Here is a 27,486-nt window from a genome sequence, read left to right as displayed (position 1 = left end):
GATCCTCTAGTTGTTGTGGCTCTTTTCTTATTATCTCTGCTGCTTTCCTATAGTTGTCTGTTGTTTTCTAATAGTTGTCTTTAAGAGTTTGCTTAGAAATGGGTATCTACTAGTCTACTACAAGTTTCTGGTTTTGTTTTCTATATTCTTGTGCTATGCTGCCTTTCTATACAAGATTTTAATAATGCTCACCTTTCTTGAAAACTGAAATCTAGTGTAGGCATTGTTCTGGGTGTGTTGGTTTGCAGTAGGATGTTGTCCTTAAAGGTTTTATTGTTTCATTGAACGGTTGGCAGTGCTGACTTAGATGTTTCAACTTGGATGTTCACGATTGAGTTGGAAATTGATATTTGAGACCTAAAACTGCTTGCTAAATTGTATTGCTAAACTGTATTGCTCCACGTTACACATCAATATATATGTTGACTAGGATAACGGCAAGCCCATTGGAAGTCCTTTGTCCGGGGTTCCTTTGTAAAACATATCTTTGAACTGAAAGTAAGAGTTACGAAGAGACAAAAAAGGTTCACCACTTTCAAAAGAAGTCCAGTGCGTTCTGCAAGTGTTGCGTCCTTTTCTGAGTCTTTCCCTGATGATGTGAAGGGATTCTGCGATGGGTACAAAAATGTACCCATCGCAGTTTTTGTTTTGGGTGAGTTAAAGGACCTTAACTAGGATGACTGGGTCACCTGCTTAGGAAGACTAGGGATCGTTAGCCCGTGGTAATGATGAGGTTTCAGAGGTTACCCTAAAAAGGATTTTTAGGTCTACCTGCCGAACACTGTCTCCTCACCAATACTGTTACTCCTACTACTACTGGTCTAATAAAAAAAAATGATAAAAACATAAACAAAATTGCAAATTGAAAGTTTCTCTATTGCCCTTGTATAGGATCAACTGCTTATTCTTCCATTTAAGTGTCATACATCATTTCGTTTTAGAAATTGCCATATCATCAACATAAATGATTTACGCCAGTATATCATAAAGTAAATCAAATTTAATAAAAGATCCTAAATTTATTATGTTTTAACACAAAAGCTGAATATTTACACAATTACTCTGTCTGTTTATATCATTAGTATATTTTTGAATGTTTTAGGAACTTGATCGTTTAATACTTGAAAATATTCATCATACATCAAAGTCACTGATTTTATTTTTAAACATAAAGGATAAAATCTGTATCCAATACATTTATATCAGGTTTGGCAGTCCATTATAGTGTAGTTAATCCTTTGTTTATACAATAAAACGCAGCAAATATTTTAACTTTTATTTGTTTTTAATTGTTGCAACTGATACCAATTATAAATAAACTAAACATTCTTAATTAAATGTTATTGTAAAAGTGAAATAACAATTAAAAAGTGCGGAAATGCAGTATTAATTATCATGAAATGTGACCATCAATAAAAAGTATTATCGTAACATACAGTAGTAAATATAAAAGGGTAGTTAGGATTAATTTAATTGGTTCATTTTTCTCGAAAGATTTAGTTGAATTATAAATTTCCTAGTTTCTATATTGATATTATTAAATTTTCTGAAAAATCAAAATATACTTTTAATTAGCCATTAGCCTTAAGCTACAGTTGCAACAGCCCTAATTCTTTTAAATAAATAAAAAAATGTGTAATTAGAAGTTTCTAAACATTAATTGTGTTTTATTCAGTCAAACGACATTTCGTAAGAAACCCATTAAGTCCCATTAAACTTGTTAATAAATATTTTCAGCCAGTCGTAGTTCATTTGACACATTTTATATACTTGGGAGCAATTTATTCCACTTAGACCACTATTGACAGCCTCCAGGTACACTGAACTCAACATGTTTTCTTGGACCCAGCGGTTCGTTACCAGACCATCGAATATTTTATCAGCACTGGATCCTTTACCTAAAATTGATGATTTTTCTTAATTCGAATATGGTTTTAAGAAGGTTTTTATACCATTGGCAACGTTTTTTGAAGAACTTTCTACTGCCCAGCACAACATCCTTTGGCTGCACGACGTTATATCCACATTATTGTCCATAAGTGATTTATCGATTGTCATCAAGTATTTCCATACAGGGGAATCTTCACCTGAAAGTTTAAAATAATTTTATATTGGTTCGCCATTGACCCTTTTGAACACGCCTATGCAATGATAAAATTTGTCATTGAACTAATCAAGAGTAAGAGAAGGCGAGACCACCAGAGGCGCATAAGATAAATCTTAATAATGAATCATTTAATATAATTACGTTAGTTTTTATATCAAAAAGATGAAAATGTGATTACCTGTATATACCTGAAAAATTGTTCAATTTGACAGACGAGTTTGTCAGCAAGTTTTCAAATTCAAGCGTCATTTTTTGTTATCATAAAATTATCAGTTAAAAGTTCATTGTACTATCGAAAGAAAAAATGCCCACCTCACAGATTTACCTCGTGGAGATGATCATAAGCCAGATCGAAATGGAGAAGAAGTATCAAATAACGAACATCGACAATTTGATCGTCAATTTTAAGTTCGCCAATCTGATCAATTTCGATATCGGTACCACGTACTTCTCGTCACCCGTGATCCAGGGTAAGTAATCCTCTGCATTCACCATGCTATTCGAATTAAGTCACATACACTAAATCGTAGAGGACTCAGAAAAATGTAAGATTCACATGAACTACGGCAAAACATTCCTATTTGTATCGAGATCCTCGGTACTGCGGCAACTGCTACAGACCGATCCGTTCTTCATCACCCTATACGACGACAACAAAGAATTCGGATCAGTTAAGCAAACCTGGAACAAGGAGTTTGGAGAAATGATCAAGTTTTTTGAGTCACTCGGTATAGTCAAGTCCACAACCATTGAAGGTATTCTTCTTTTTAGCTCATAAATTTTGTTTAAATTTTAAATTAGTAACACTTTAGGACTGAAGTACTTCCTCAATGATTTTCCCTTGTCTCGCTATTCAAGGTGATTTCTAAATTTCTTGCTTCATTAATAAGTTATAACAATAAAATTATAATAGAATAGGTAGAACTTCAAGGCTTATTAAATAAAACTTTAACCACTATTAAATAACTCTTTACTTTAAAGAGAATTATCCGCTAAAGAATCAAAATAACCACACCACCGCCACGATAAACGTGTTCCTACGAATGTCCTGCTTTGGACCGAACATCCAGACCCTGTTTCAAATCAAGGACGAAGGCCCCAAGGAGGTTTACCTTTTCAGGCAACGCCACAATTCCAGGATATTCGAAGTGGAAAGGTATGGTTTAATTCAAATCTTTTGAACCGATTTAAATACTTCTTTGATGTAGGCATAATGATGACAGGGTTCAGCCCCTGGTGGCTCCACTGTACAGCGGAGTCATCGATGCGAAAGCACGCCTCCCCTCACAATTGTTGATAAAAGAGAACGTCTCGCTTACTCAACTATTTGAACGAGAGGCGGGAGGAATGGTAGCCAAGGACAGCACGTACCAAGTGCTGAACGACGAAGGTACCGTCGAGAGGTTTTTCAAGGCCCTCATACTACAATTCAACAGGTAAGTGCAGGGCTTAATGGTGACGAATTGCGACTTGTTTTAGGAGGGATCCGACTTGATTTTCAAGAAGATTTCGATATTGTATCTATCTGTTTTAGACCATCGGAGAACAAGTTCTTTGATCTTTTGAATATAATTAGGTAAGAAAAATGGTGTGGGGTAGCGAAGAGATAGTTCTATTTTATTCTCAACATCCTTGTGCCCTTATTAGTGCCGATGTGAAAACAACGAAAGATCAAAACACTGTGACCATCCAGAAAAAGAACGTGGGTCGCACGGAATCATTCTTGAGGTCGGTTGGGGGCAAGCTGGCGGACACCAGTTTAAAAATTGTGGACGAGGATGACGAAATTGTGGAGATGACTGCTGAGAGAATTGCGAGAAAGTTGTGCGGCAACAAGGATTGTCCGGCTGCCAAGAAGTTTAAGGAATACGGTACTTTTGCCTCTTCTCTACAAAAATATCTTTTATACGCAATCATTTTTTACTAAGGCATTGGACCATTAGCGACAGGAACAGCTTTAGGTACCATCCACGGAGATGTAGAACCACCAGTTACATACGGATTGAGTCACACTTACGGCACCATGTGCGAGTATGGACCGTACGGGGTGTTTTCCAGACCAAAACACGAGGAACTGCCGTTCGTTCCTAGAAACGAACCTGCGCCAGTTCCGAAACCATGTAAAATTATGAAACGGTCGGGAGACGGTCACAAATCAAAGGTGAAGGGACTATTTATTATTGTCATTTTTTATTGTACATTTTTCCATACAAAAGAAACCCGAAAAGAAAAAAGACCCGAAATGGCACAGTTCTACCTGTCCTTTATGCCCTGAAAGACTTAGAGGCGGCTCAGATCCAGTGGAACCATTAGAAATGGAGGGCGAAAACGCCCTGATGCCCATGTCGCCCATGATCGAGTGCAAAGGAGTCATGGATCAGTTTGACAGTATATTAGCGGAATACAAAAAAGGTTTATCCCGTTATTAACAAATTTATTATTGTCTTTAATGAAAATATTGTAGCCATAGGACCGTGTGGTCAAGCAACTTGTCCATACGCGCAGACCTTAGCAGATGACACATGTAAGCGAATGTGCGATCAAGATCGTCCACGTACGACGCAAGAGGGCAGTACCATTTCTTGTAACGAGCCACCATGTAACGTTGAGGGCTGTCCTTATGCCGGAGACACCAAGAAAAAGAGGTTTGACGATTCTGCTGACAAGCATCAAAATTTAACAGTTTGTTCGCCAGGTACCCTGCCGGCTGCGGAAATCCCAAATGCGCATACACTAAATATAAGTTAGGTCTAGTGGACGAAGATGCCGAGTTCGAACTTCAATTTTTGCCGCCCGCTTTAGCTTGTAAGGTTTTTCTTGTTAAAACACTTAAGTGAGAATAAAATAGCAAACTATGCATAGCAAATTGTGGTGATCCGCATTGTAAATACCCGCTCGCGCCTCCGTTGCCCCCCATCCATTGGGATTGTCCCGATCCTCTACCGAAGGGCCCCTGCTCCAACCTGAACTGTCCCTTCCAACCTGCGAAGTTAAAGAAGTTGAAAACGAAAAAGGAGATTAAAACGGGACCGTGTGGTAGTCCTTTGTGTCCCTATGCTTTTCCGCAACCCTGTGGATTTCCCACGTGTCCTTTTGCCATGAAGAGTTGTCCGATGGAGGAGGTAATTCTTAATTAGGATAAAAACTTTATTATTCAGTTAAAATAGCTAAGCAATTATTTGGTTAAAATAGCAGGCAAAAAATAGCTAAAAGTGATTAATATATTGAAGAGTTAATCTTCATTTTTTTGAGAAATATAACTTTTAAAAAATATTAGAAATAAATAGAACAGATAGATACAGTGCATTCAAGATGAAAGTAACAAATTCATTTAAAATACAAGTAGATGCACCAAATGTTACTGGCCTATCATATCAAAAATCATTAAAATTCAAGTATTTTTTTTTCTTTCATTTTTTGGACATGGGACAATGAGCATTGTCACTTACGCTTTTTTTATAATAAAAATTTTCTATACAGGGTACTTCAAGTAGAAACTATGACGTCAACATATTTTTTTAATGGAATACTGTGTATGGCATGATGTATATCATGGTATTTTACAATTTTATGATATATTCTGAATACTTTTTGTATAACATACCATATGCCTAAAGTAAGCAGTTTGGCAAATTTGACGTAATAGACTAATGAAACATTAAAAAATAAAAATTTATACAATATTTATTGCTGTTAACTGATGTTCAATTTGTTGTCCATTTACTTCAGTGCATTTTGGTCGATAAATCAACTTCCAACTGGATTCTACTTACTTTCTAAGAAATCAAATAAAAAATTAATGTTGGCATCATAGTTTCTGCTTGAAACACCCTGTAAGTAATATTTTCATAACAAAGGACGCATTGAATCTTATTAAACATTAGTTGCAATAAATCTAGAATAAATTTCTGTTTTAATCTTAATATTTCGTTTTTGTCAAACTAAAGGCATATGGTTTGCAAAAAAAAAGTATTAAAAATATATCACAGAATTGTAAAACGTCATAATATACACGATGTTCTATTTAAAACTGAATTTTGACGTCATGGTTTCTCCTTCAGGCACTCTGTATATTGTTACAATTTAATCGATGTATCCAAAGAAATAAAAGAAGAAAAAAATAGAATTTTAAATCAATTTATTCCTTTTACTTTGAGTGTACTTTAGAATTGGGGCAAGTGTTCAAAATTTTGATTTTATCAATATATTAGTTCATAAAAATTAGCTAAAAATTAGTACCACGATGGTGAGTTTATTTTAATTGTTGAGAAAATCTTCTGGATGGGTGTCATTGAACTAACTAGTTAAAAATAGATAAATAACAATTTAAATTTGTTAAAGATTACATTTTTTAGCAAGAGAAACAAGAAAAAGAGCAACAAAAGAAGAAGAAAAAGGGTGATAAAGACAACTTATGTTCTAACCCCGAGTGTCCTTTTGCCGATCATTCAGATCAGAATATCGATGGGGAATTTGTGGATTGTGCTAATCCAGATTGTATTTCTAGGAACAACAAGGTATTCAGTTTTAAATTCTAAATGCCAACTTAACTCATATACAAATACAAATACAAATACAAAAAGATTTTATTTGTAAGTTTTATAATCAAATTACATTTTTGGGGTCCCTTATTTTATTATGACAAATATAGTCAAAATCGCTCTTATCGTGCGGGTGTATCGGATTATCAACGACAAACTTTTGTAGTTACGTTTCATTTCAATTTGCGCAACAACGTTTTTTAACTACAACGCGTTAGATAAATGAAACAGATATATGCAGCGTTAATGTATCAAAAGAAGATAAAATGATAAATGTCAGTGGTTCTAAAACAATTACTTTCATAACAAACATGCCTGTCTCGTTTCGATTGACGGATGACATTATTTGTCACAAGATAATTTAAATTTCAAATTATGGAAAAGAAAAAGCCTTTTTGTGGATTTCTAAATCCTCAAGCCAAAAAAATGGTACTTAATGTTACTAATTACTTCGAGAACGAAAAAGAAAATAAAGGGTTGCCTAAGAATGTACAAGAAGAAGTAGCTAAAGCGCTTGGAATTAGTTTAAGAATGGTGCAAAAGGTTGTATATGAAAACAAGAACAATCTTATTCCCAAGAAGGAAAAAAGTGTAAAATGAAGAAGCCGAAGACTAAAGATTTAAGTGAATGTATAAAAATGGAAGTAAGGGATAGGATTTATGAACTATATAGGCTAAAAACAAATATAACGCTGCCATTTCTGAGGGATGTTTTAAAGCAACGCGGCACTTTGGAAATTGGACTTTCTGCTTTATCAAAATTAATTAAAAGCATAGGTTTTCGCTATAAAAAAGACTGCAATAAAAGATATTTGTGTGAACTACCAAATATTGTGAGCCAACGAATAGGATTTTTAAGACAATATACACAAAATGAAAAATCAAAGTTAAGGAAAGTGGTATTCTTAGATGAAACTTTGATATTTTCAAACGGGAGTGGAATAAAATCTTGGCAAGATGAATCTGTGAAAAGCGTGAAAAGAAAAAAAGGATGTGGTCAGGGAAAACGATTTATTATTTTACATGCCGGGTCTTCAACGGGATTCGTTCCAGGTGCAAGTTTAATTTTTTCCTCTAAGTCTAAAAGTATGGATTATCATGACAATATGAATTGCGAAATGTTTGAAAAATGGTTAAAGGAACAGTTAATACCGAACTTGCAAGAACCTTCCTTAATAGTATTAGACAATGCGTCGTATCATTCAAGAATTTTGAATAAACAACCAAATGGAAGTTGGAGAAAAAGCGAAATTTATGAATGGTTAGTAAAAGAAAATCAGAATCCCTTGCCATATATGCTAAAATCCGAACTTCTTTCAATTGCAAAATCGCTGAAAAGACCAAAAATATATGCTGTTGACGAAATAGTACGTGAATATGGCCATGAAGTTTTAAGATTGTCACCATACAATTGTCAGTTTAATGCCATTGAGCTTATATGGGCACGGTCAAAATCTTATTATGAGAAGCATGTGGGTGCTGGGCTTAGATCTGACCAGGTTGAAGCTGTTTGGAATGAGGCATTGAATCACATCACAAAGGAGTATTGGCGGAAATCAGTGGATCACACAGAAAACATTATTAGAACCTGCTGGAAGAGAGAAAAAGTACTCGATATCCAAGTTGAACCATTGATCATTGCTCCATTTAAAGAAGATTCGGAAAATGACGAAGAGTTTTCCGACTCTGTTAGTGATAATGATAGTTAAAATTAGTTTCTTTTTTTAGTCAAATTTGTTACTTCATTTTTACACATTCACTTAAATCTTCAGTCTTCGGCTTCTTTCTTTTACACTTTGTTTCCTGCTTGGAAATAAGATTGTTCTTGTTTTCATATACAACTTTTTGCACCATTCTTAAACTAATTCCAAGCGCCTTAGCTACTTCTTCTTGTACATTCTAAGCAATCCCTTATTTTCTTTTTTGTTATTAAAATAATTAGTTTTTTTTTTGCATTTTGTTTATTATTTAGGTATAATTAAAAAGTACAATTTTTTTTAAACAAAGCTAAGTAAATAAATTGGTGAATGCGCTTGTAGATAGATATGCCCGACGCATTCTCAATTTTTTTAACAGTTAGTTTCAATCCTTTTTTGCCTTGTAATGTGTAAATAAATAAATATTCATAAGAAAACGACATTTTAAAGAACTGTCGTAGCTCCCTCGTATTTATCTTTTTAAAAAAAGCTAAGTAAATAAATTGGTGAATGCCCTGGGAGATAGAAATGCTCGCCGGTTTTTTTTCTAGTTATTTTTTATCTTTTTTTGACTTTTAACTGATATAAAAAAAAGATAACACAACTTTTTTAATTTTCTGTGCATCAACGTATAGATTGGGTCGAACGACAAATAATAAATCATAAAATTAAAATGTCATTTTAAAAGTGAGATTGCAACATGAACTTGCCTTTAAACAAAGAAAGTAGTTTTCTGGCCTCTGACTGCACTGCATCACACACAATTCAAATTAATTGTTTGTCATTATACCAAAATTTATAGTTTCCCAATAATTATTACAAAAATCACACATAAACAAAGAAGAAGACAAGATCAAATAATCGTTAAAAATTAGACGCTGTGCCCTGAAATCAAGAAATTAGTATGTTATGCACATATGTTAATCGTCATGCTAAATCGTATATTAATTTCTCAAAAATTTAGGTAACAACCATTTTTAAATGAAATATGTACAATTTTAATGAAAGGCTAGGGAGGCATTTTTGCTCTCATAAAAAAATATAAAATGCTTAGATTTAGATATTATTGCGTAAAGAAAAATTGTTATTGAGAATTCCGTCTATTTCGGACAATTTTTCAACAAAGAAAAGTAAATATTATGTCCGGCAACTTAGCAGAATATCGGGGATTCTAGGCATATACCGATGAGGCGTATACCCAACGGGCTTTATGCTTATGGCACAGCTTAAATAATTACATAATAGTCTTAATAGTCATTAATAGTCTTCCTTATGCTGTGCTTATGGGCTTTTTCACGTCATGAAAGGAAATAACCAACGTATGTTTTACATGTCGAATCTCGGATACGTAGTATTCCGCAGACATTTTTTACGGCGTTAAAGGCATCACGTCAGTTAATAATTATGATCTAAGGTGTATACGCGGCTTTAATATGTCACATGACGGCGTTCAATGTATTGTCAAACTCTCAAGGAAATAACATTTTGGCAGCCAATTTTTCAATTTGATTCATATTACGTGGTGACCTTTGAACCCGCACGATAAGAGCGAAGGCGACTATAGGAGTGTCTCTTGATTAAAACAACCGTTTGCCTGCACCATTGCACCATCAGTAAACTGTAGTACATATAAGTGAGACAACCCTTTTAAAGACCTTAAACAACTATTTACATTCCTGTTGCAATCCATTTTAAATATTTATGAGCCAAAATTAAAAGAACCTACATTTGAATAGGAATGTAAAAACATAAAAAAATCAAGAAAAACCACTAAGAAAAATATTAATAAACAAAAGACATGCACACACATGAAGTTATATACCCTCAACGGGGAATGGGTATACCAACTTACTCAACTAGGGAGGCAGCGCTGATGCGACAAAGCGAGAAGGGGGACCGGCATGCAGAGAAATGCAGATGAACGAGCGAAACTAGTCGGAGACACCTAAAACTGTATTTTTTTTTGCAAATACATATAAGAAAAAACAAAATCAATTATTATTTTGTCCCAAAAGTATTTTTAATTTGACTTGCTTAAAAAAAAATTTGGAGAGGTAATTCCTTTAGTTCTTGGGAGAGACTGTTCCATATCTGAACAGCAACAAATTTAAAAGAACGCCTAAAAGCTGCTGATCTGTGGATAGGTACAATAAAATCGTTATTTCGAGTTGCATGAGAATGGACAAATTCTTGAAGCCGGTGTCTTAAATATGCCGGTTGTCCTCTTTTTATGACTCTGTATACAAACATGTGAATGTGCAGTATAGTCTTCTAATATTTATATTAAGAATTTAAATAGCGTTAAAATACGGTTTTACGTTATGTCTATATGGAATGTTATATGCCAATCTCATGCAGGAATTTTGAACTTTTTGAATAGCCTTTTTGGTACTTACAGATAAGGAATCTCCATAAATTACGTCCCCATAATCGAACAAAGACAAAACCAGACTTTCGCAAAGTAGATATTACTGTTTTGGGGTGAGAAAAAAAAGGTTTTTTGCTTCTGATACTATTGGGATTTGTGTATCATTTATTTGAATAGAAATAGTATTTTTTATATTTTCCCTTAATATATTATTTGCCGACATTATTAGAATTTTTGATTTAGTGGCATTCAACTTAAGGTTATGATTCTCTGCCCAAGCATTTAGGTTTAATAAGTCTAAATTAAGTTTTTCTTGCACTGTATTTTAAATTTCGCAGGTATGTATATTTGGGAATCATCAGCATATTGTTGTAATCTCGAGTACATTATTGTTTCCTGCATATCTGATACATATATTGAAAAAAGCAGGGGTGAGAGTATCGACCCCTGGGATACTCCTCGATTACAGGGCATAAATATGGAGACTTTGTTTTCAGAGATCTGATTAACGATCACACAACTCTGTCGATATGTAGATAATCCTTTAAAAAATTGATACCATCAAGTGACATACCAAAAAATTGTAATTTTGCTAATAATAATTCGTGATTTATGGCATCGAAGGCTTTTGAAGTCCAGTAATGCCATACAAGTAGGACGATTTTGTTCCCCGTTAATCCTTATGTCGTTTAATATGTTTACGCCGTCGAAGTGCTAAAATTTTTTAAAAATCCAGATTGGCAAACCGGAATTATATTAAAAGATTCGGCAAAACTAAATATCTGGTTATAAATATGTTTCTCAATGACCTTAGATATAGCTGTCAGTATACTTATTGGCCTTAAATCTAAAATTTCCTTTGGCTCTACTATCTTAGCTATAGGCTTTATGATTGCCTTTTTCCATATTCATGGATATTTTTGTCGTAAAATGCATTTGTTAATAATATTGACCAATAGATTTAAGCAAAACGGCAGACAAAATTTGATATCTTTAATCGACAATCGGTCTATTCCTTTTGCGCTGGTTTTAATAGTTATTAATTGAAACACTGTTCGTTGTTAAAATTATTATTTTTATAATATTAGATGATGCCTTGGTTGGTTGTATCTGGTAAACTGGTAACATTCTGGAAGTGGTTTTGAATATCATCGGGATTACATAAATTAATTGGGACCAGCATATGTTTTTTTTTAATTAACTTAAGTTTTTTAGCAACGGTCCAAAATTCTTTGCCTTTTTTTGTTAATTATTTGATTAAAAAATGGAGTTTTTTCACGAATTATTGCGTGTTTTGTATAATTTCTTAATTGTCGATAATATTGCAGATCTGATGGGTTTCATTTTTGAAATTTTTTATTCGCACGGTTTCTTAATTTTATTAAAAGTTTAATATTGTCGGTGATCCATGGGGAGAATGGCTTATTTTTCCTTATTTTAGTTTTAACAGGAATATGCTTGTCTAAGAGCATGGCTATGTTTTTATTGAAAAAATTGATTTTATCATCTATATTTCTTAAATCTTAAATAATAAGTACGTTCCCATGGAATGGCTAATCCATCCGTGATAAAATTGTTGTAGTTTAACTTATTGTAATCTGTCGTTTGTAATATTGTCGAAACATTATATGTTTCTTTCTTTCTAACGTTCTCATATTCAAAAATAGAAAAAATTAAATTATGATCGGATATTGTCTCTGAAATTGGAATCGATTGTGATTTTTTGGATATTAATTGTTTACTAAATATTATGAAATCAATAAGACTACCATTACCTGTATTTAAGTCTATTCTGGTAGGTTCAACAATATTTTGTGTCAAATTAAAACTTCCAAAATAAATCTTAATCTGTTACTATACAAATTTATTTTTAAGAAGTCGATATTAAAAGCACCCACCAGTATTATATAGTCATAGTTTATAACCAAGGATTGAAGCATGTTTTCCCAATCATTTAAAAACGTTGGGATGCTCTTTGATGGAGGGCGATAAATTGAAACAAGTGCGAATGATTATTTTTTAAATTTTAAATGCTATTCCAAGGCTCTCAAATAAGTCGACTTCATGATTTATTTTGACAATATTAATATATTTTTTCAAATACAAAGCAATTCCTCCTCCGCGCCCCTGTCTATCCCGTCTTAAGAGTCGATATCCAGGCAGATTAAAGCGATTTGTTTCTGTGTTTCCATTTAACCACGTCTCGTTAATAGTAAAAAAATCGAAAGGACATTGAGATAGATAGTAAAAAATTCTTCGAAACCTGTATTTAAGGATCTTATGTTTAAATGGCGTACTATTAAATTATTCAAAGGGCTTCTGCTTTCAAAAAAAATGTTATAGTCCTCCGACCTTCGCCGACTATACAAATCTCTAGGCATTATCGATCAATAGTTTCCCTATGTTCTCCGGTAACTCATATACCTTTCAGAAAAAGAAGAAGGACAAGAAGAAGAAAGATAAAAAGAGGAAAAGCCCATGCGGCAATCCCAATTGTCCATTCGGCACAATTAAATCAGAAAAACCAGATGAAGAAAGCCAGGAAAGCATTTGCTCTAATTCGGAATGTCCCGCGAGCAAAAAGAAGAATAAATGCCAAGAGAGCTCGTCCGACAGCGTAAGCGTGTGCTCCGATCCAGACTGTCCATATGCGGACTACAAGAAGCAAAAAGAGAAGGAAACGACGGATGGCAGCGGTTCAGGTTCGACTTGTGAAGTCGGAAGTGACGATTTGTGCACCAATCCCAACTGTCCGGAGAGGTTGGCCAGGTAAGGATCGGTTTTTGATTCACCCTCGGAAATATTTCTAATAGTATTAATATTAAAGGGGTCAATCTGATGTGTGCCCCGAACCAAACTGTCCGTATAACAAGAAAAAATTGAGTGACCCTTGTAACGATCCGAATTGTCCTTATTTGAAGCCGCTGCCTTCCTGCGGGGTGCCTAATTGCCCTTATGAACCGGTGCCCTTAAGGTCAGTAACCACCGATTGTTTAAGAATTTCTATTGTACTTTTTTGTTCAATTATTAGGTTTAATTGCGTAAATCCAGCTTGTCCTTCCAAGTCTGTCGATTTTAGTAAAGTTAAAAGCAAACTGGGCAACGGAGAGAAGGCTGATAGAAAAAGCGATGATAAGGGACAAAATCTTCCAATTTTAGTAAGATTTTTACAATAAAATGAATATTGTAATAATACAGAATGGTTCAGACCTTAGTCAACTATTTTAACCTAAGTATTCTTCGTCAAAAGTAAGTCATAGTTTGTTATACAGGGTTTCCATTTAATATCGCGGTGCGCGATTGCGGCTAAATATTGAAACAATTTAGCAAAATAGAGAGTTTTAAATATCGTATTATAGACTGATAAATCTTATATTACTCGTCGACACAAATCAAAGTTGAAATTACTGTTAATATTTCCACACTATTTCTTATTAGAACGAGTTAACGGTGAAATTTTTTTACAATTTCTAACGGCAGAACATGCCAATATGTGGGAAAATATTCCACTACATTCAAGATTAGCGTAGCTTAGCTTGTTATTTGATAGCTTGGTTTCAACTTAACGGTTGTCCAGCCAACTTTCCTATAAATGTTAGGAACTAGTTGGACCAGAAGGATGGATTGAATGTAATGGGCCAATATTACGACTTCTTCATATAGAGGTTTTTGAAAGAAATCGTATATGCGACTCCTGTGAACTCAAGGTAAGAACTCTTTAACCTTTGATGCTTGCGAAGAATTAGGAAAATAAAAACTAGCTGCTGCTATCGGATCTGTTAGACGTCGATTGTGAATTACATGTTCGCCAAATACGTAATTCACATCGTCGACAAAATGGTTTTCGATGCAATAAGGGAGCCACTGGTAGAATTTAAAAAAAATTATGCAAATGGAGCTCTTTGATATTTAAAAGCCATGTGGTTAAAATTTCTTGTTTAAGATCTGGACCACCCTGTATATTCCGTAAGAAAAGATTTAGTTATGTCAATTCATAAGAATTCATTTGAACAGTTTACCTTTTTATGCTTCAGATACCTTAATGCATATTTTAAAGCATTACGGTTACATGGCGCTTCAGGTGCTCATTCCGAAACCAGTGCAATAATGTATATTCTCGCACTGATTACGAATTGAAGCTTTTCCCTTTTTTAAAAACTATATTAGAACGAAATTTCGTCATCGTCGTATAATAATTTGTCAACATTCTCAGCAAACCACGACGGTCTGCGAGGAAACTGTCATATGTGACGAAGCGGTGGCTTGCGAAAATCCTGACTGCGAAATGAAGGAGGACGGCACCATAACAAAAAAGAAACCGAAAGCTAGGGAACAGACAGACCACAAAAAGAAACTGAGAAAGAGGAAGAAAAGGGGCAAATTCGTGTATACCATGGGCGACACATATCCTGGTAATAAATTGGGTCACAAGGAGTGCGTCACTCCCGTCTTCAATGTACCATCTCACATGGGTTGGTTGTGGAATGTTTTCACGCCTATTTTGGGACTAAAGGTATTTGTCATGGCATTAAAAACTACCATGCGTAAAGTACTCACTTTAAGTTTCACTTTTTACGAACTAGTGTCTAAAAAATTCTTTTTACGCACTAGTGCCTTAAAAATTTTGACTTTTTTTGCGCACTAGTCCGTCAAGTAATTTTTGTACACACTAGTGCGTGAAGAAATTTGGAATTTTTGATATTTTTAAATGTTTTTTTCAAGACTAGAAAATGTTTTGTATGTTACACGTGTGTAAAATCTCCTTTTTTATTCATAGGAATTGTCGCATGAGTCGTAGGCGAATGAAATTTCCCATTCATAAAAAAAGAATAATTTTCTATACTTCCTGCGACCGTTTAATAATAGGCTTGATATTCATGGAATTTGAATAGATAACCTATTACTTACCGCCATTTACCGGGTTGTTTTTCATGGTAATTTTGTATTTTATTGACTAAAAGACTAGGCAGAAAGCCTAACAGAAATATTCTAACAGATATTGCTAACGCGTTGCTTGACAACTCGACAAGTTATTATATTAATAGAAATCATTTAGGTATTAAAATTTAGAAAAATGTGTATATCCTGGAGTACTTTAAGTAAGTTATTTGAGTTTTTGAGTGAAAAAAATTATGACTGTGTATAGTGACGCTGAAGTGGATAGTGGCACTCCACCTGAAATAAAGGAAGCAGCGAACGCCATATCCAACAACTTTATACCAGAAAAACCGCAAAGCAAATACACTGCTGTCTATCAAAGCTCCATTTGCTGTAAAAAAAACACATAATGTGAATTCATTTTCGGAAAACTTCATTTTAGTATATTTTGAACATCTAACTACGCAACCATTCAGGTCCATAAGATTATCAATTAGAATTTATTAGCTTAGCTGGATTTTACTCTCAGGCTAGTAAGACTGCCGGATTATAGCTAAATGGAACATGTCTCCAGTCTGACACATTTATCATTTTTTGAATCTCAGTCACATGATTTTTAACAAGAACTTTTAAATTATGAGGCTCTGAGTCATGCAAGAGCAATAGTCGAGAAGGTCCATACTGTCCATATGGTATACACCTGGCAAATTTTGACTTTATGGACTGAAACTTTAATAGAGATAGACAGCTGCACGCTGTTCTAATCTTGAAATAGAATGTGTTTTTAAATGATTAACTCGAGTTTTTAAACAGAGTAAATAAACATAAATCCTTTTACGTTCATAAACAGTAGTTTCCATATAGCTTTACCAACTTGGGATATTTGCACAAAAAGCGTTTGCAAAATTTCACTTTTGCGGAATTTAACTTTTTCAGTTTTGATCCAAAGCGTAACCATTTGTGTTTTGGTTAATCACGAGTTTCCTCATTAAATGATAATAGTCATATTTAAAGTTATTTAAAACTCACCGCATTTCTGAAAAACAGTTCGTAGACATAGTAGCAGCACTGAGCAGTATAGAGCAGTACTGAGCTGCGGCAAATGAAAGTGATATTAAAGATTTAGGATCAGGATATTTTGTAAATTTTACAAACACCAAAACAAAAATCTCATTTACGGTAGCTGACATGTTCTATAAAATATTTAAAGCGTACATTGATATTAGATGCAAAAATCCGTCATGCCCATATAATTTATTATAAAACAGATAATATACGATCCAGACTATTGATATACCTAAATGAATGTGATTTAATGAGGAAGAAGATTGCCAATTTTTGAAACCTGCCGACCTGCCCAATCTTGAGCTATATACATATAGAATATTTACAAAGAAGATCATCAGCTACTCTTCTTGTAGACAGAGGTCGGGATATAACTGTCTTAAAAAAATATGAAGACGTGGAAATCCACCTTCGTCGCAGAAGTTATGATATATGTTAAGTTATAATGTGAATAGACCAGGATCGATAATTTTTAAAACCAAAAAATTTATAGTCGAATAAAATCTATTGTCCTGATTCTAGGTGGGCAAGTTGAAGGGGGTGAGTTTTTAGGGGCAAAAATCGGTTTATCTCGATTTCCGGAAAAAATTACAAATCCTATGGAAAAAAGTTAAATGGCAAAGTTGTAGGCAATGAAAAGATCTACAACTTTTGTAGTAAGTAGTTGTAATAAAATTTCTGTGAAAAAATCCAAATTTTTCACACGTAATGTAAAAAATATACATTACTATGGGAAATGTTTTCAAAAAATGCAAAAAACTAAAAACACTCGGGTCGCAAAATTATTTTTTATTCAGTATATAAATTTTTGAGCTATTTCATTAAAATTAACACTGCAATTGCTCATGTAGTATAAGATTCCATGTGGTTGGTCTGGTAAGAAAAAAAAAACTTTTTCTTTTTTTCTCTTTTGTGAAGTTGTTACTTATCTTTTTAGTTAAGCACAAGGTGGATTTAGACAATTCAGTGACAGATTTAAAGTGGACTGTATTTGTGTGATTAAAGGTAAATGTGGAAAGGTCGAAAAAACCATCCTTTAAAGATCCTTACCTTAAGGTGTCTGTATCCAGCTTCAGCAAGCCTGCTCTTGACTTATTGGGTCTTCTAATTCGGGTTGAATCACTAAGAGTGGTTGCGGGTTTGATAAGTAAATCACGATCTGTGATGCGGTAAGATTAAGACAACAGTTGCGGAAATAAACGTATAGATCACGACACTGGAATCAATGCGCGATGATAAAGTGCTAACAAGGAAGTCGTCTTCTTTCTGGTCTCCGTTTAGCACAAACCAAAGGAATTTAGAAATTTAAAGGCTATCGTACACGCGCAGATTTGTTGTTGTTAAGACTTAAGATAAAAATATTAATTAAATTGGTTATAATAAAAGGAGAAAATTAAATTAAATGAAATGGTAGTTTTAATTTGGAGAGAAAAACAAAGAAATATTATAAAAAGAAAAAATTTTAACTATTTGGACGTTCACAAACTAAATGTGAACGGACCACCATGTTATATTGATAAACAGAAAAATTATAAATGTGAAAGGAAAACCACATTGTTCGGGATGCGGCGACCAGGCTTAATTCTCCAAAAAGTGCCCAATATCCCTCGGAATCGCTCAATTTCGCCTAAGTTTAAAAGTGAAAATTGGTCGATTTTTATCAACTTTTTCCAGAAATTATGAAGATCTGTTAGTCAAGCATGTTAAAGATTTGGAGAGTAAATTGATGCCATTGACAAAGAAATAATTTCTTATGATAGCTTTTGATGTGGCAGAAAATTTGACTATTTAACTTAGATTCAACACAGAAAAAAATAGCTGGAAAGGATCCTTACCATCATTTCCTAAATCGCTATGCATCCTGACCTATCATTACGGTTATCAGAAACAACAAGTTTGAGCAGAGCCGTTGGATCCAATAAACCTTGAGTGCGTTTGTTTCATGAAAAGTTAGACCATCTCCTAAAAATCTGTAGATTTTCGCCTTCGTTTGTTTTTAATGCAGACGAAACTGGTGTAACATGCCTTCAAAAAAAATTATAAAAAAGTTTAGCACAATTGGCCATGAAACAAAAATTAACATGTGTAAGGCCAAAATGTGACCGTTAGCGTATCAATAAAAGTTACAGGCCGATTTATTCCTGGCCTTTTAAGATACCAAAAAATGAAAATAAATGATCGATTGCTGTTTAGAGCACCACAAGAGGCAATTGGCGTCACTCATGCAGCAGCAGTGTTTTTTTTAACATGGTTAAAGAATTCGTGAAGTACACTAAACCAAGTCCAACAAATCCAATTTTATTGGATGGTCATAGTAGCCACACAGATCTGGACGTTCTTCTATTTTTACAGGAAAATAATATTCACATGCTAAGCACTCCACGACATACAACACATAAGATTCAACCACTGGACAGAACCGTTATTAAGCCATTTAAAAATCCTTATAATGAAGCATGTACTTCTTGGCTGAGACAACATCCTAGTGCTAGAATTGTACAATTTGATATTTCATCACTTGTCTATCAAGCAATTACACCCAAGAACAGAAGAACACAGAAGTTCATCCAGTGACTTCTAATTCATTAACTACATCTCGAGAAAGCAAAGCATCCCATGAAAATGGCACGATAATTAATCAAATCATAGTGACGGTTGAAGTTCATTCCATACGTTCCTGCGCAGCACAAATCTAAACACTAAACAGTTAACAAAAAACACGCACTATAACATATTCATAGTTCCCAAAAGTTCACCTCGAATTCCTACTTCTAAGCAACAAATCAGTAAGGCTATGTTAAATCCAAAAACGTCTTTAGATTCCCGAAAAGTTCTTAAAGTCTAGGAAAAAAATGTCTCCAATCCCCAACAGCGCTCAAAAAAGAGTTGCCAGCAGAAATAGAAGAACGGAAAAGAGTGAAATTCTAAAATCCTCACCGTATAAATTAGCTCGTTTATAGGCAAAGAAAGCAAATGGAATTTAAAGAGAAGAAAATCCACAAAATGTAAAAAGAAAATTCGCCTTCAAAGAATACTCCTAAAGCAAAACAAAATTCAAATGAGAGTGGCCTATCTTCTACGTTAAGGTATGTTTGACGAGGACTGGATTTAATGTCTTAAATACAAAAAGTGCGAGTACGAGAAATTTGCAGACATACCACTATCTGCTCAAAATTACATTTGTGACTTTTGCAAAGTATCAAAATAGGCTTTATTTTTTTCCGTAGTTTATAGGGATTTATTTATGTGTCACACTGTTATTCATATTTATACATGTTTTTGGGTTTGACCATATAGGTTTTTAAACAGTTTAACTAATGCTAATAACTAATGCTTCCATTTTAAAATAACATATCTGATTTTACCATTTGATGTATAGTTTTCGCAAAAAAATGCTTAAGCGTCCGGGAACACACGACCTACTATAATTTTCTGTCCTAGTCCTATAGTATGTTGAACTGTTTATAAATTTGTCGAGTGGCCATTCTTTTATTTCTAATTGGGTCAATAATATTTTTATATTTTCAACTCTTGTTAAAAAAAACTAAACTTTTTCAAAACTTAATATAAATTAGTCGAGGAACCCTACTTTTTTGTAATTTTTAACCAAGAAATTGAATAGTTATCGATCGTTTTTAGCCAAGACGTGGTTGGAGACCGGGGGCCCTCACAAAAACGATCGCGGCACGGATTCGGGCGCACCGCCAATCGAAAGGGCTGGGGCACCTACGGGTGCCCACATTTAAAAAGGACGGAACCACATTTGACGAGGGCGAAGTTAAGGTGGTGCCGAAACCGACGTTACAGATCCAAAAGAAAGAGGGCACTTACTGGATCACCATGAATCCTTTGAAAGATCCCAACACATTGGTGAGTTCAATATATCATCTATAGGGAACTTTGTATTGATTTGCTTAACAGACTGTAGCCAACACTTTTGTTTATTGCTTGTTGTAGGCTGAAAACGAGGATCCCTACATGGAATGCACACCGATGACCTTTAAAATCACAAAAAACAAAAAACCGCAAGACGATTATTGTTACTGCGACGGCGAGGCTCCTCTGGAGGAAAACGCGTCGGGTGCTTCCTCTTCTTCAGATAGTGAGCTGGACATTGAATTCACTCCTCCGGCGGGCATCATACACCCGGAAAGGTACTTTCTCTGTGACTCTCGTAATGTATATTGCAATGTTCGTGTTTAAGGTTCAAAAAGAAACCGAATGTCGCGTGTTGCGAAGCCCAGTACGACCCTAAAGACTTTGAAGTGGCAAAGGAGAAAGGAAAAGGCAAAGGCAAAGATAAAGGAAAGGGAAAGGAAAAGAAAGACAAAGGGAAGAAGGGCAAGGGCAAGAAAAAATAATTCTTTGTTCAGTTGGAGTGGTCATATTGTTTTGTCTTATTATGTTTGCTTTTGTTCTGTTGTAATATCATATACTTTAATACATTTTTTTAAACTTATGCATTGTATATTATTATTTACTACCTATTATTTTTAATGAAATATTTTTTAACTTAATCTTTCATAAATAAAGATCAATGATTTCTTGTTCTGAAATTTCTGATGTTTGCTAAAAAAGAGCATCCATATAGTGCAGAGCCATTCCTTATATTTTTCACCCCTTTTTTGGACTACTCTGTATAAAAAAATGGTAAATATAAAAGATGTGGGGTTTGATATCTAGGTTTTGCGAAATATAGTGTTGTGTATGCAGGTGTAAAAAAAATAAAAAAAAACAAAAAATATTTCTTAAACAAGACACCCATATTATATATTTTTTAAATAAGAATTAAAACACCGATCCATTTGAGATATTTTCTTTCAAAATGGTGCCTTTAGTTGACTATTTTTATTATTGGATGTTGGTACTCTTATAACTTTTTTTTTAACTAAAATGACGTATTCATGAAAATACCTCTGACACTCACCCTGAAATTTGATTGCAGGAAAATTTATGTATTTTAAATAGAGTGCTTAAAATAGCTGACTTAGAGCTCAGTATTGTCTTAATTCGAACAAAAAATTGTAAGAAAAAAGCTCACACATGGGACATTTATCTCAATACTTATTTTTTTTTATTTTTCAAAATAGCGCCTTTAAGTGACTTTTTTATAATATTACATTAAAATATATCATGTGGGTTCTCTTTTAGTGCTATTTTTTTTAGAAGGATGAACTATTTAAAAATGTCATTAAGTGCTTTATGACCTCAGCATTTTGAATTTTTGAGAAAAGAATTGATGGCGGAAAGTTGCGGCAGTCCGCTGAGTCCGCAGTTTGTTGAGTGGCAGTCCGACCGAGAAGACCGACCGAGGTAAGCCCCACAGTATCGTACATCGCTCCGCCGCTGTTGTCAGCATGTAAGTATAATAGGTAAGAAGGTAGGCAAATTCCTTTTTCCTATTCCTAGTGTCTACAGGATACACGGGGTTGCGTGCCGGACCGTTACGGGGTAACACTGTGTATTCCTTAAAAAGTGCTAGGGGACTACGTGTCGGGCCGTTACGAGGTAGCACCCTGCATTGGACATTATCTCCTTATTCCTAATATCCACAGGATACACGGGGTTGCGTGCCGGACCGTTACGGGGTAACACTGTGTATTCCTTAAAAAGTGCTAGGGTGCTACGTGTCGGACCGTTACGAGGTATCACCCTGCATTGGATATTATCCCATTATTCCCAACCTGACAACCTTGCCATCTTCTACCTACATAATTAAGACCGCGTCTACCGACATTTTAAACAGAATTAGCCGAGGTTACGAGCGACCGCATTTATATTAGACCGCTTAATTATCCCGCGATTAATACCGACCGTTTCATACTTTATTTTCTCTGGGCTGTATCTGATCCGTTCATTCACTGCCATAAATTACCGTCCCGCTTTTTACATTTTGCTTACCGAGATGGGTTCTCTTCATTGCACTCCTCCTCTTCCCGCACCGTACCGTATTGAATTTGGCCGTATGTAAGGCTTATTGAGAAGTGTTAGTAAAGAGATGACATGTTGGGTTTTGGGATGAATAAATGTGATTTTGTTGCAATATTGCCTATTGTTTTATTCACACAGAAGACCTGGATTACTTTCTCCACTGTCTAAAGGCTACCCGATAGGCCGTGGTCCCTCATCCACATTAAACTTGAGGGTGGCGCCCCAGATAATGGTTGGATAACCAACTACAAACTTTATAAACAACCCAGAAGATCGAAAGGAGATAGAAAAAATTAGTAAGCGCCAGTAAATACCATTACAAAACTGGCAAATTCTTTTAAATGCTAAGCAATCATTAACTTCATAGACAAACTTTATTTAAAAATGTCGAAATTCATGTGTGGAAAAAAACATCATCGAGATGCCGCCCATTTGCTGCCCCTGGCACTCTTCCAAGAAGCTGTCTTAGATTTTCCACTACAATTGTGCATAATTCAGGAGTAATGGTTTCAATTTCTTGCTGAATACGATTTTTAAGCTGAATTAAATTTGATAAGACGCAATATAAATCGTTTGGAGCAAAGTCAGACTTCGTGGGGGACAGGTAATATTGTCTCTTTTTAATATCTGTTTATTTGGGAACAGTGCTTTTGCAGATTCAATCGTGGTATTTGATATATAGCAAATAGCCATATCTTGCTGACGCCGCCACTGCTCATTAAAGCTTTTTCAATAAAAGATTTTGAGGGTAGGGCCAAAAAAATTATTAATCAGTGCCGCATACCTGACAAAATTAACCATTACTGTTTGGCCATTGTTATATTCAAAAAAGTATGGGCCGCCTATATTACGCCTCTGGAAGAAATAATTGCTGCCCCAATAACAGTAACTTTATAGATGGGGTATATATGGAGATTGATGTTATTCTCGGGGATTTTCTTCCGACCAATAACGACTATTTAGCTATTACTGACGCATCCATGCAAATAAAAATGTGTCTCATCCGAGAAGACAATTCTGTCAAGGTTATCAAATCCTTCTAACATTTGGTTTCCAAGCGTCAATCGTATAGGATAATTTGTTTCCTTTAATTGAAGATTCAGGTCTTCTTCAAAATTCAAAAATCATTAGATTTATGTAACTGGAGAACCGCGGCATATTTTCATTCACCCTCCTGGTTTCGGGAGGGTGAATTTTTTAAGCAGAACTTTTCGTCAAATTTGCTTATCCAAGATTTGATGAGATTTGTACTAGGTGCTTCATTGACGTTATGAAGAGCATAACGCGCACAAAACGTACGATTTAATTCCTAAAAACTACGGACAGAAAACTCACATTATTGGGCACCAAACCCGTTCATAATGGCATCTGTCAATTCTGACAATACACTTACAAGGATTGCTTTACCCATTGCGAAAAAGTAGCCAACTTGATATAAACAGGCCTAAAAGTTTTAAATAAAACAAAAGTGAAGTGAACTGAGCCTCCTTGCATTTTAATGAAGTGGCTTTAAATGTCATTAAGGGCACAGAATCGATTTAATTAGAAAAAAGTAGCAAGAAGCAAACCCCTACATTGCATATTTCTCTTTTTTTTCTTTCAATATGGCCCTTAAAATTATTAAAATAATTAATAAAAAGTAGGGGATAAATTCAATATAAATGAAATGGACCGTTTCTGAAAAAAATGCCTGAACCCGTCGATTTTAATATTTGGTTTAGGGTTTTTCTAGGTGGAAATATATAGGTGGACTCAAAAAAAAAAGATATGACGGCATCAATATGTTTTTTAAATGGAAACCACAATTTTTTAATGCAGAATCAGAAAGAATGCATTTTTTTACAGAGAATGAATAGTGGTTACATACTAAAAAACCAAAATACCAACATTTAATTTAGATATGCATTTCTTTAATTTGACATTTTATCATCATTTTTCGTTCAAAATTGCTTATGTAACCAATATTCATTTGTACCATATCCTTTATAAAAAAAAACGTTCTTTCTGATTCTGCATTAAAAAATGGTGGTTTCCATTTAAAAAACATAATGATGACGTCATATCTTTTTTTTAATTACCCTGTATATTTAATTTCCACGTAGAAAAAACCCTAAACCCAATATTAAAATCGACAGGTTCATGCATTATTTTCAGAAACAGTATATTTCATTTTTATTGAATTTATCCGCTACTTTACGGGTGCACTGTATACAGCTAAATATTAAGGTGAATAAACTTACTCCTCTGTTGGTTTATCTTATGATAAAATCCACCAAAAGGTCCATCGGAGGGAATCAGCCCTTTTTTATTAAAAAACGCCAAGATAATCGGTAAAGTGACTGCGGCTCCAAATATAAAAACCCCCGCTAGCACCACCGCGCCCACGTTCAAGTTTATCAGTGCGTTTTTGGCTGTTTCCATGGATTTTTTGATCGGCAAGGTGATGAAGGGCACATTAAAATCCAAATCGATCTGAAAACCAAGTAAAAAAAATATTTCTCTTGTCGGATTTCCGTCAAATTACACCCACTTTGATATTCCCATCGTTGCCGAAACTGATTAATCTGTAAAACTTGGAGTTTGACGATGCAAACGTGGTTTTCTTTTCTGCGAGATTTTGATCCGGGAATACGATGAGGACCAACAAAACGACACAAAACATATCGAAAGTGTTACTGAAAACTGCACGGTGAAAAGCTGATTATTATATAATGACATTTATAAAGAAATTAGATGAATTCAGTGCAACAATACACGTTTACGCTACGATGTTTTGGTTTGTTTATGAGGCGTTGAATGTACCGGTAATAGTAACAATACTATATTGCTGGTACTTTAAACAAATTTCTATAAACATGTCTTTGTGGTAAACTATATTTTTAGTATTTATAACAAAACTGCTAAGTCATTATAGCTAAAATTTCAATAATTACATTCTTTTATTTTTCGAAGGAGCAACTTGAGGATTCCAAAATATAGAGTGTAGAAAAACAAAAATAGTTTTTTTTTGGGCCCAAGGCAACTTTCAAAGTTTAGTTATTTTAACATCTTGTATATCAAAAATCACCTATACAGGGTGTTTCAAATTCACCCCTCAACAGGGGGATGTTGGAATCTATAAGAGATACGAAGAATATTAAATTGAGGCAAAGTTGATAATTTTTGAGCTTAACAATATGCGGTTAAACAAAATTTAAAATTCCGAATGGTGCCGAAAAAACACGGAATTTTGAAAAATCGATTTAATTTTCATGATGCTATATGATGTTAAATGTTTTTAGATTTTTAATACGAGGCTTCGTCTTCTGCCAACCATCATCAACTTTGTTTTTTCTTACGGGCGCCATATTTGGTTGATACATATTTATAATCTTTGGAGAATTCTCTTTTTAATAATGTTTTACAAGTAAAACTTTTCTATTTTTAAAAAACTTCAATTATTGGAAAAAATTAAATTTATCGCACAAGACTGATGCAAGTGCATAAACTGATAAGACAAAATTTAAACTGCCAATAAATGTTAAAATAAATAAATATTCAATAAATTAAAGACAAAAAATATCTATCTTAAAATAAATTATATTAAGTGCTCAAATTGTTGTCCCTGTGCACAATTGAACTCTCTTACGAATATTGAACACCGCACGATTTATTTCTCATCTACTTAATCTGTTCAACTCCGTAATAATAGTTAACCCTATCTTTTCAATATTTTCGAAATTCCTCTCGTATAAACTCGATATTTGAGTGTTCTCCAAACGTATTTAAAACATTCAAATCGTTCAATCAGTTCAATCAACATTCAATTTGCCGTTATCTTACAGGACGCATTATTTCCAATCCACCTGTCACCAAACCTTTCCATGTATGTGTTTTGATGAAATCAAATCAATCAATCAAATATGCTTTATTGTCAAAAAATTTAAAAAATTTTGTAGACAAAGCTATACATAAAAAGCAAAACACACAAATATATAAATCAAAATACGTAATCACAGAATAAATATATACAAAACTGGGTACAAAAGACATAAATGTACCTGGTCAAATTTCCTATACTAAATGTAAAAAGTAAGAAAATAGAAAAGTAAATAAAAAAAGTAACAAAAACAGTCAAAAACATTAATACAATGTTTAAAAAGTCATAAAAAATTTTATAGAAATTTAGCAATACAAAATATTGCTATTCTACATCATAAAAAATTTAGTAATTAGCCAGTGCGTGCATGATACTCAAAAATTAATATTAAAAAAAATCATCTACTGCATATAAAGCTCTCTCCAGTAAATATGATTTCAAAGCATTGCGAAATCGAGGAAAAGATGTCAATGATTTAATTTCCAAAGGCAGATGATTGTGCATTTTTTAGCTCCGTAAAGAATAGAGCTTTTTATTAATTCAGAGCTTGCGATTTGCACATAAAGATCATGCTCTGCGTTTCGAAGTGGATAACTGTGAGATGGTATATTAGGAATTTCTGATATATACTTGCGAACCAAGCAAATAGATTCAAGAATGAATAAAGATGGAAGAGTTAATATTTTAAATCTTTTAAACATTTCTTGGCAGTGAGCTCAACTATCAAGTCCTAGTAAATAGCGAACCGCTCTCTTTTGTAGTTTAAAAATGCGCTCAAACTGAGTCGCACAGCATGTGCCCCAGAATGGAAGGGCGTAACGAAGATGGGACTCAAAAAGGGCATAATACACTGTTCTTGATGACGAAAGATTTAATTCCCTGGAAACTGATCTCATGGCAAAACAAGCTGAACTTAATTTTTTAGATAAAACATCAATATGTAATTCCCACTTCAAAGAGCTGTCAACAATAAGTCCCAAAAATTTCACAGATTCAACAACGTCCAAGCTGGTGTTGCTAAGTACAAAGGGTTGGATAGT

At 34.0% G+C, this 27,486-nt stretch overlaps 2 protein-coding genes across 3 annotated transcripts; one reads left to right on the top strand and one right to left on the bottom strand.

The window, feature by feature from the left end:
* Window positions 1-1,485: 1,485 nt before the first annotated feature.
* Window positions 1,486-25,250, bottom strand: LOC126750332 (uncharacterized). The gene is made up of 4 exons (XM_050459906.1): window positions 25,118-25,250; window positions 24,828-25,059; window positions 1,953-2,087; window positions 1,486-1,898 (listed from the first exon to the last, which is right to left on the bottom strand). Exons 1-4 carry the CDS (start codon window positions 25,247-25,249, stop codon window positions 1,702-1,704), a joined length of 696 nt encoding a protein of 231 aa, XP_050315863.1. The 5' UTR covers window position 25,250; the 3' UTR covers window positions 1,486-1,701.
* LOC126750331 (uncharacterized) lies at window positions 2,311-21,115 on the top strand. Of its 2 annotated transcripts, none has more exons than XM_050459905.1 (19): window positions 2,311-2,577; window positions 2,638-2,862; window positions 3,089-3,263; window positions 3,316-3,543; window positions 3,642-3,683; window positions 3,755-3,978; window positions 4,036-4,268; window positions 4,324-4,519; window positions 4,572-4,752; window positions 4,803-4,912; window positions 4,970-5,229; window positions 6,463-6,624; window positions 13,145-13,482; window positions 13,541-13,687; window positions 13,745-13,871; window positions 14,927-15,226; window positions 20,296-20,526; window positions 20,614-20,810; window positions 20,861-21,115. In XM_050459905.1, exons 1-19 carry the CDS (start codon window positions 2,412-2,414, stop codon window positions 21,015-21,017), a joined length of 3,699 nt encoding a protein of 1,232 aa, XP_050315862.1. In that variant the 5' UTR covers window positions 2,311-2,411; the 3' UTR covers window positions 21,018-21,115. The 2 variants fall into 2 exon arrangements, with proteins under 2 accessions (XP_050315862.1, XP_050315861.1); XM_050459904.1 differs by having other exon boundaries at window positions 2,312-2,577; window positions 3,316-3,497; window positions 3,587-3,683.
* Window positions 25,251-27,486: the final 2,236 nt, after the last annotated feature.

Source organism: Anthonomus grandis, chromosome 2, assembly GCF_022605725.1.
Source record: "Anthonomus grandis grandis chromosome 2, icAntGran1.3, whole genome shotgun sequence".
In the NCBI taxonomy this organism is placed as follows: domain Eukaryota; kingdom Metazoa; phylum Arthropoda; class Insecta; order Coleoptera; family Curculionidae; genus Anthonomus; species Anthonomus grandis.
The sequence above is the reverse complement of the archived record's forward strand: the minus strand, read 5'-3'. Positions and strand labels throughout refer to the sequence as shown.

Bases quoted from the DNA above. Each gene is read 5' to 3' on its own strand.
- LOC126750331 (XM_050459904.1), top strand. From the start codon at position 2,412: ATGCCCACCTCACAGATTTACCTCGTGGAGATGATCATAAGCCAGATC. The intron at 4,520-4,571 runs GTTTATCCCGTT...AAAATATTGTAG, and splicing joins ATTAGCGGAATACAAAAAAG to CCATAGGACCGTGTGGTCAA. The intron at 5,230-6,462 runs GTAATTCTTAAT...TACATTTTTTAG, and splicing joins AGAGTTGTCCGATGGAGGAG to CAAGAGAAACAAGAAAAAGA.
- LOC126750332 (XM_050459906.1), bottom strand. From the start codon at position 25,249: ATGTTTTGTGTCGTTTTGTTGGTCCTCATCGTATTCCCGGATCAAAAT. The intron at 2,088-24,827 runs GTAAGTTTATTC...TTAAACTTTCAG, and splicing joins TAAGATAAACCAACAGAGGA to GTGAAGATTCCCCTGTATGG. The intron at 1,899-1,952 runs GTATAAAAACCT...CATCAATTTTAG, and splicing joins TTCAAAAAACGTTGCCAATG to GTAAAGGATCCAGTGCTGAT.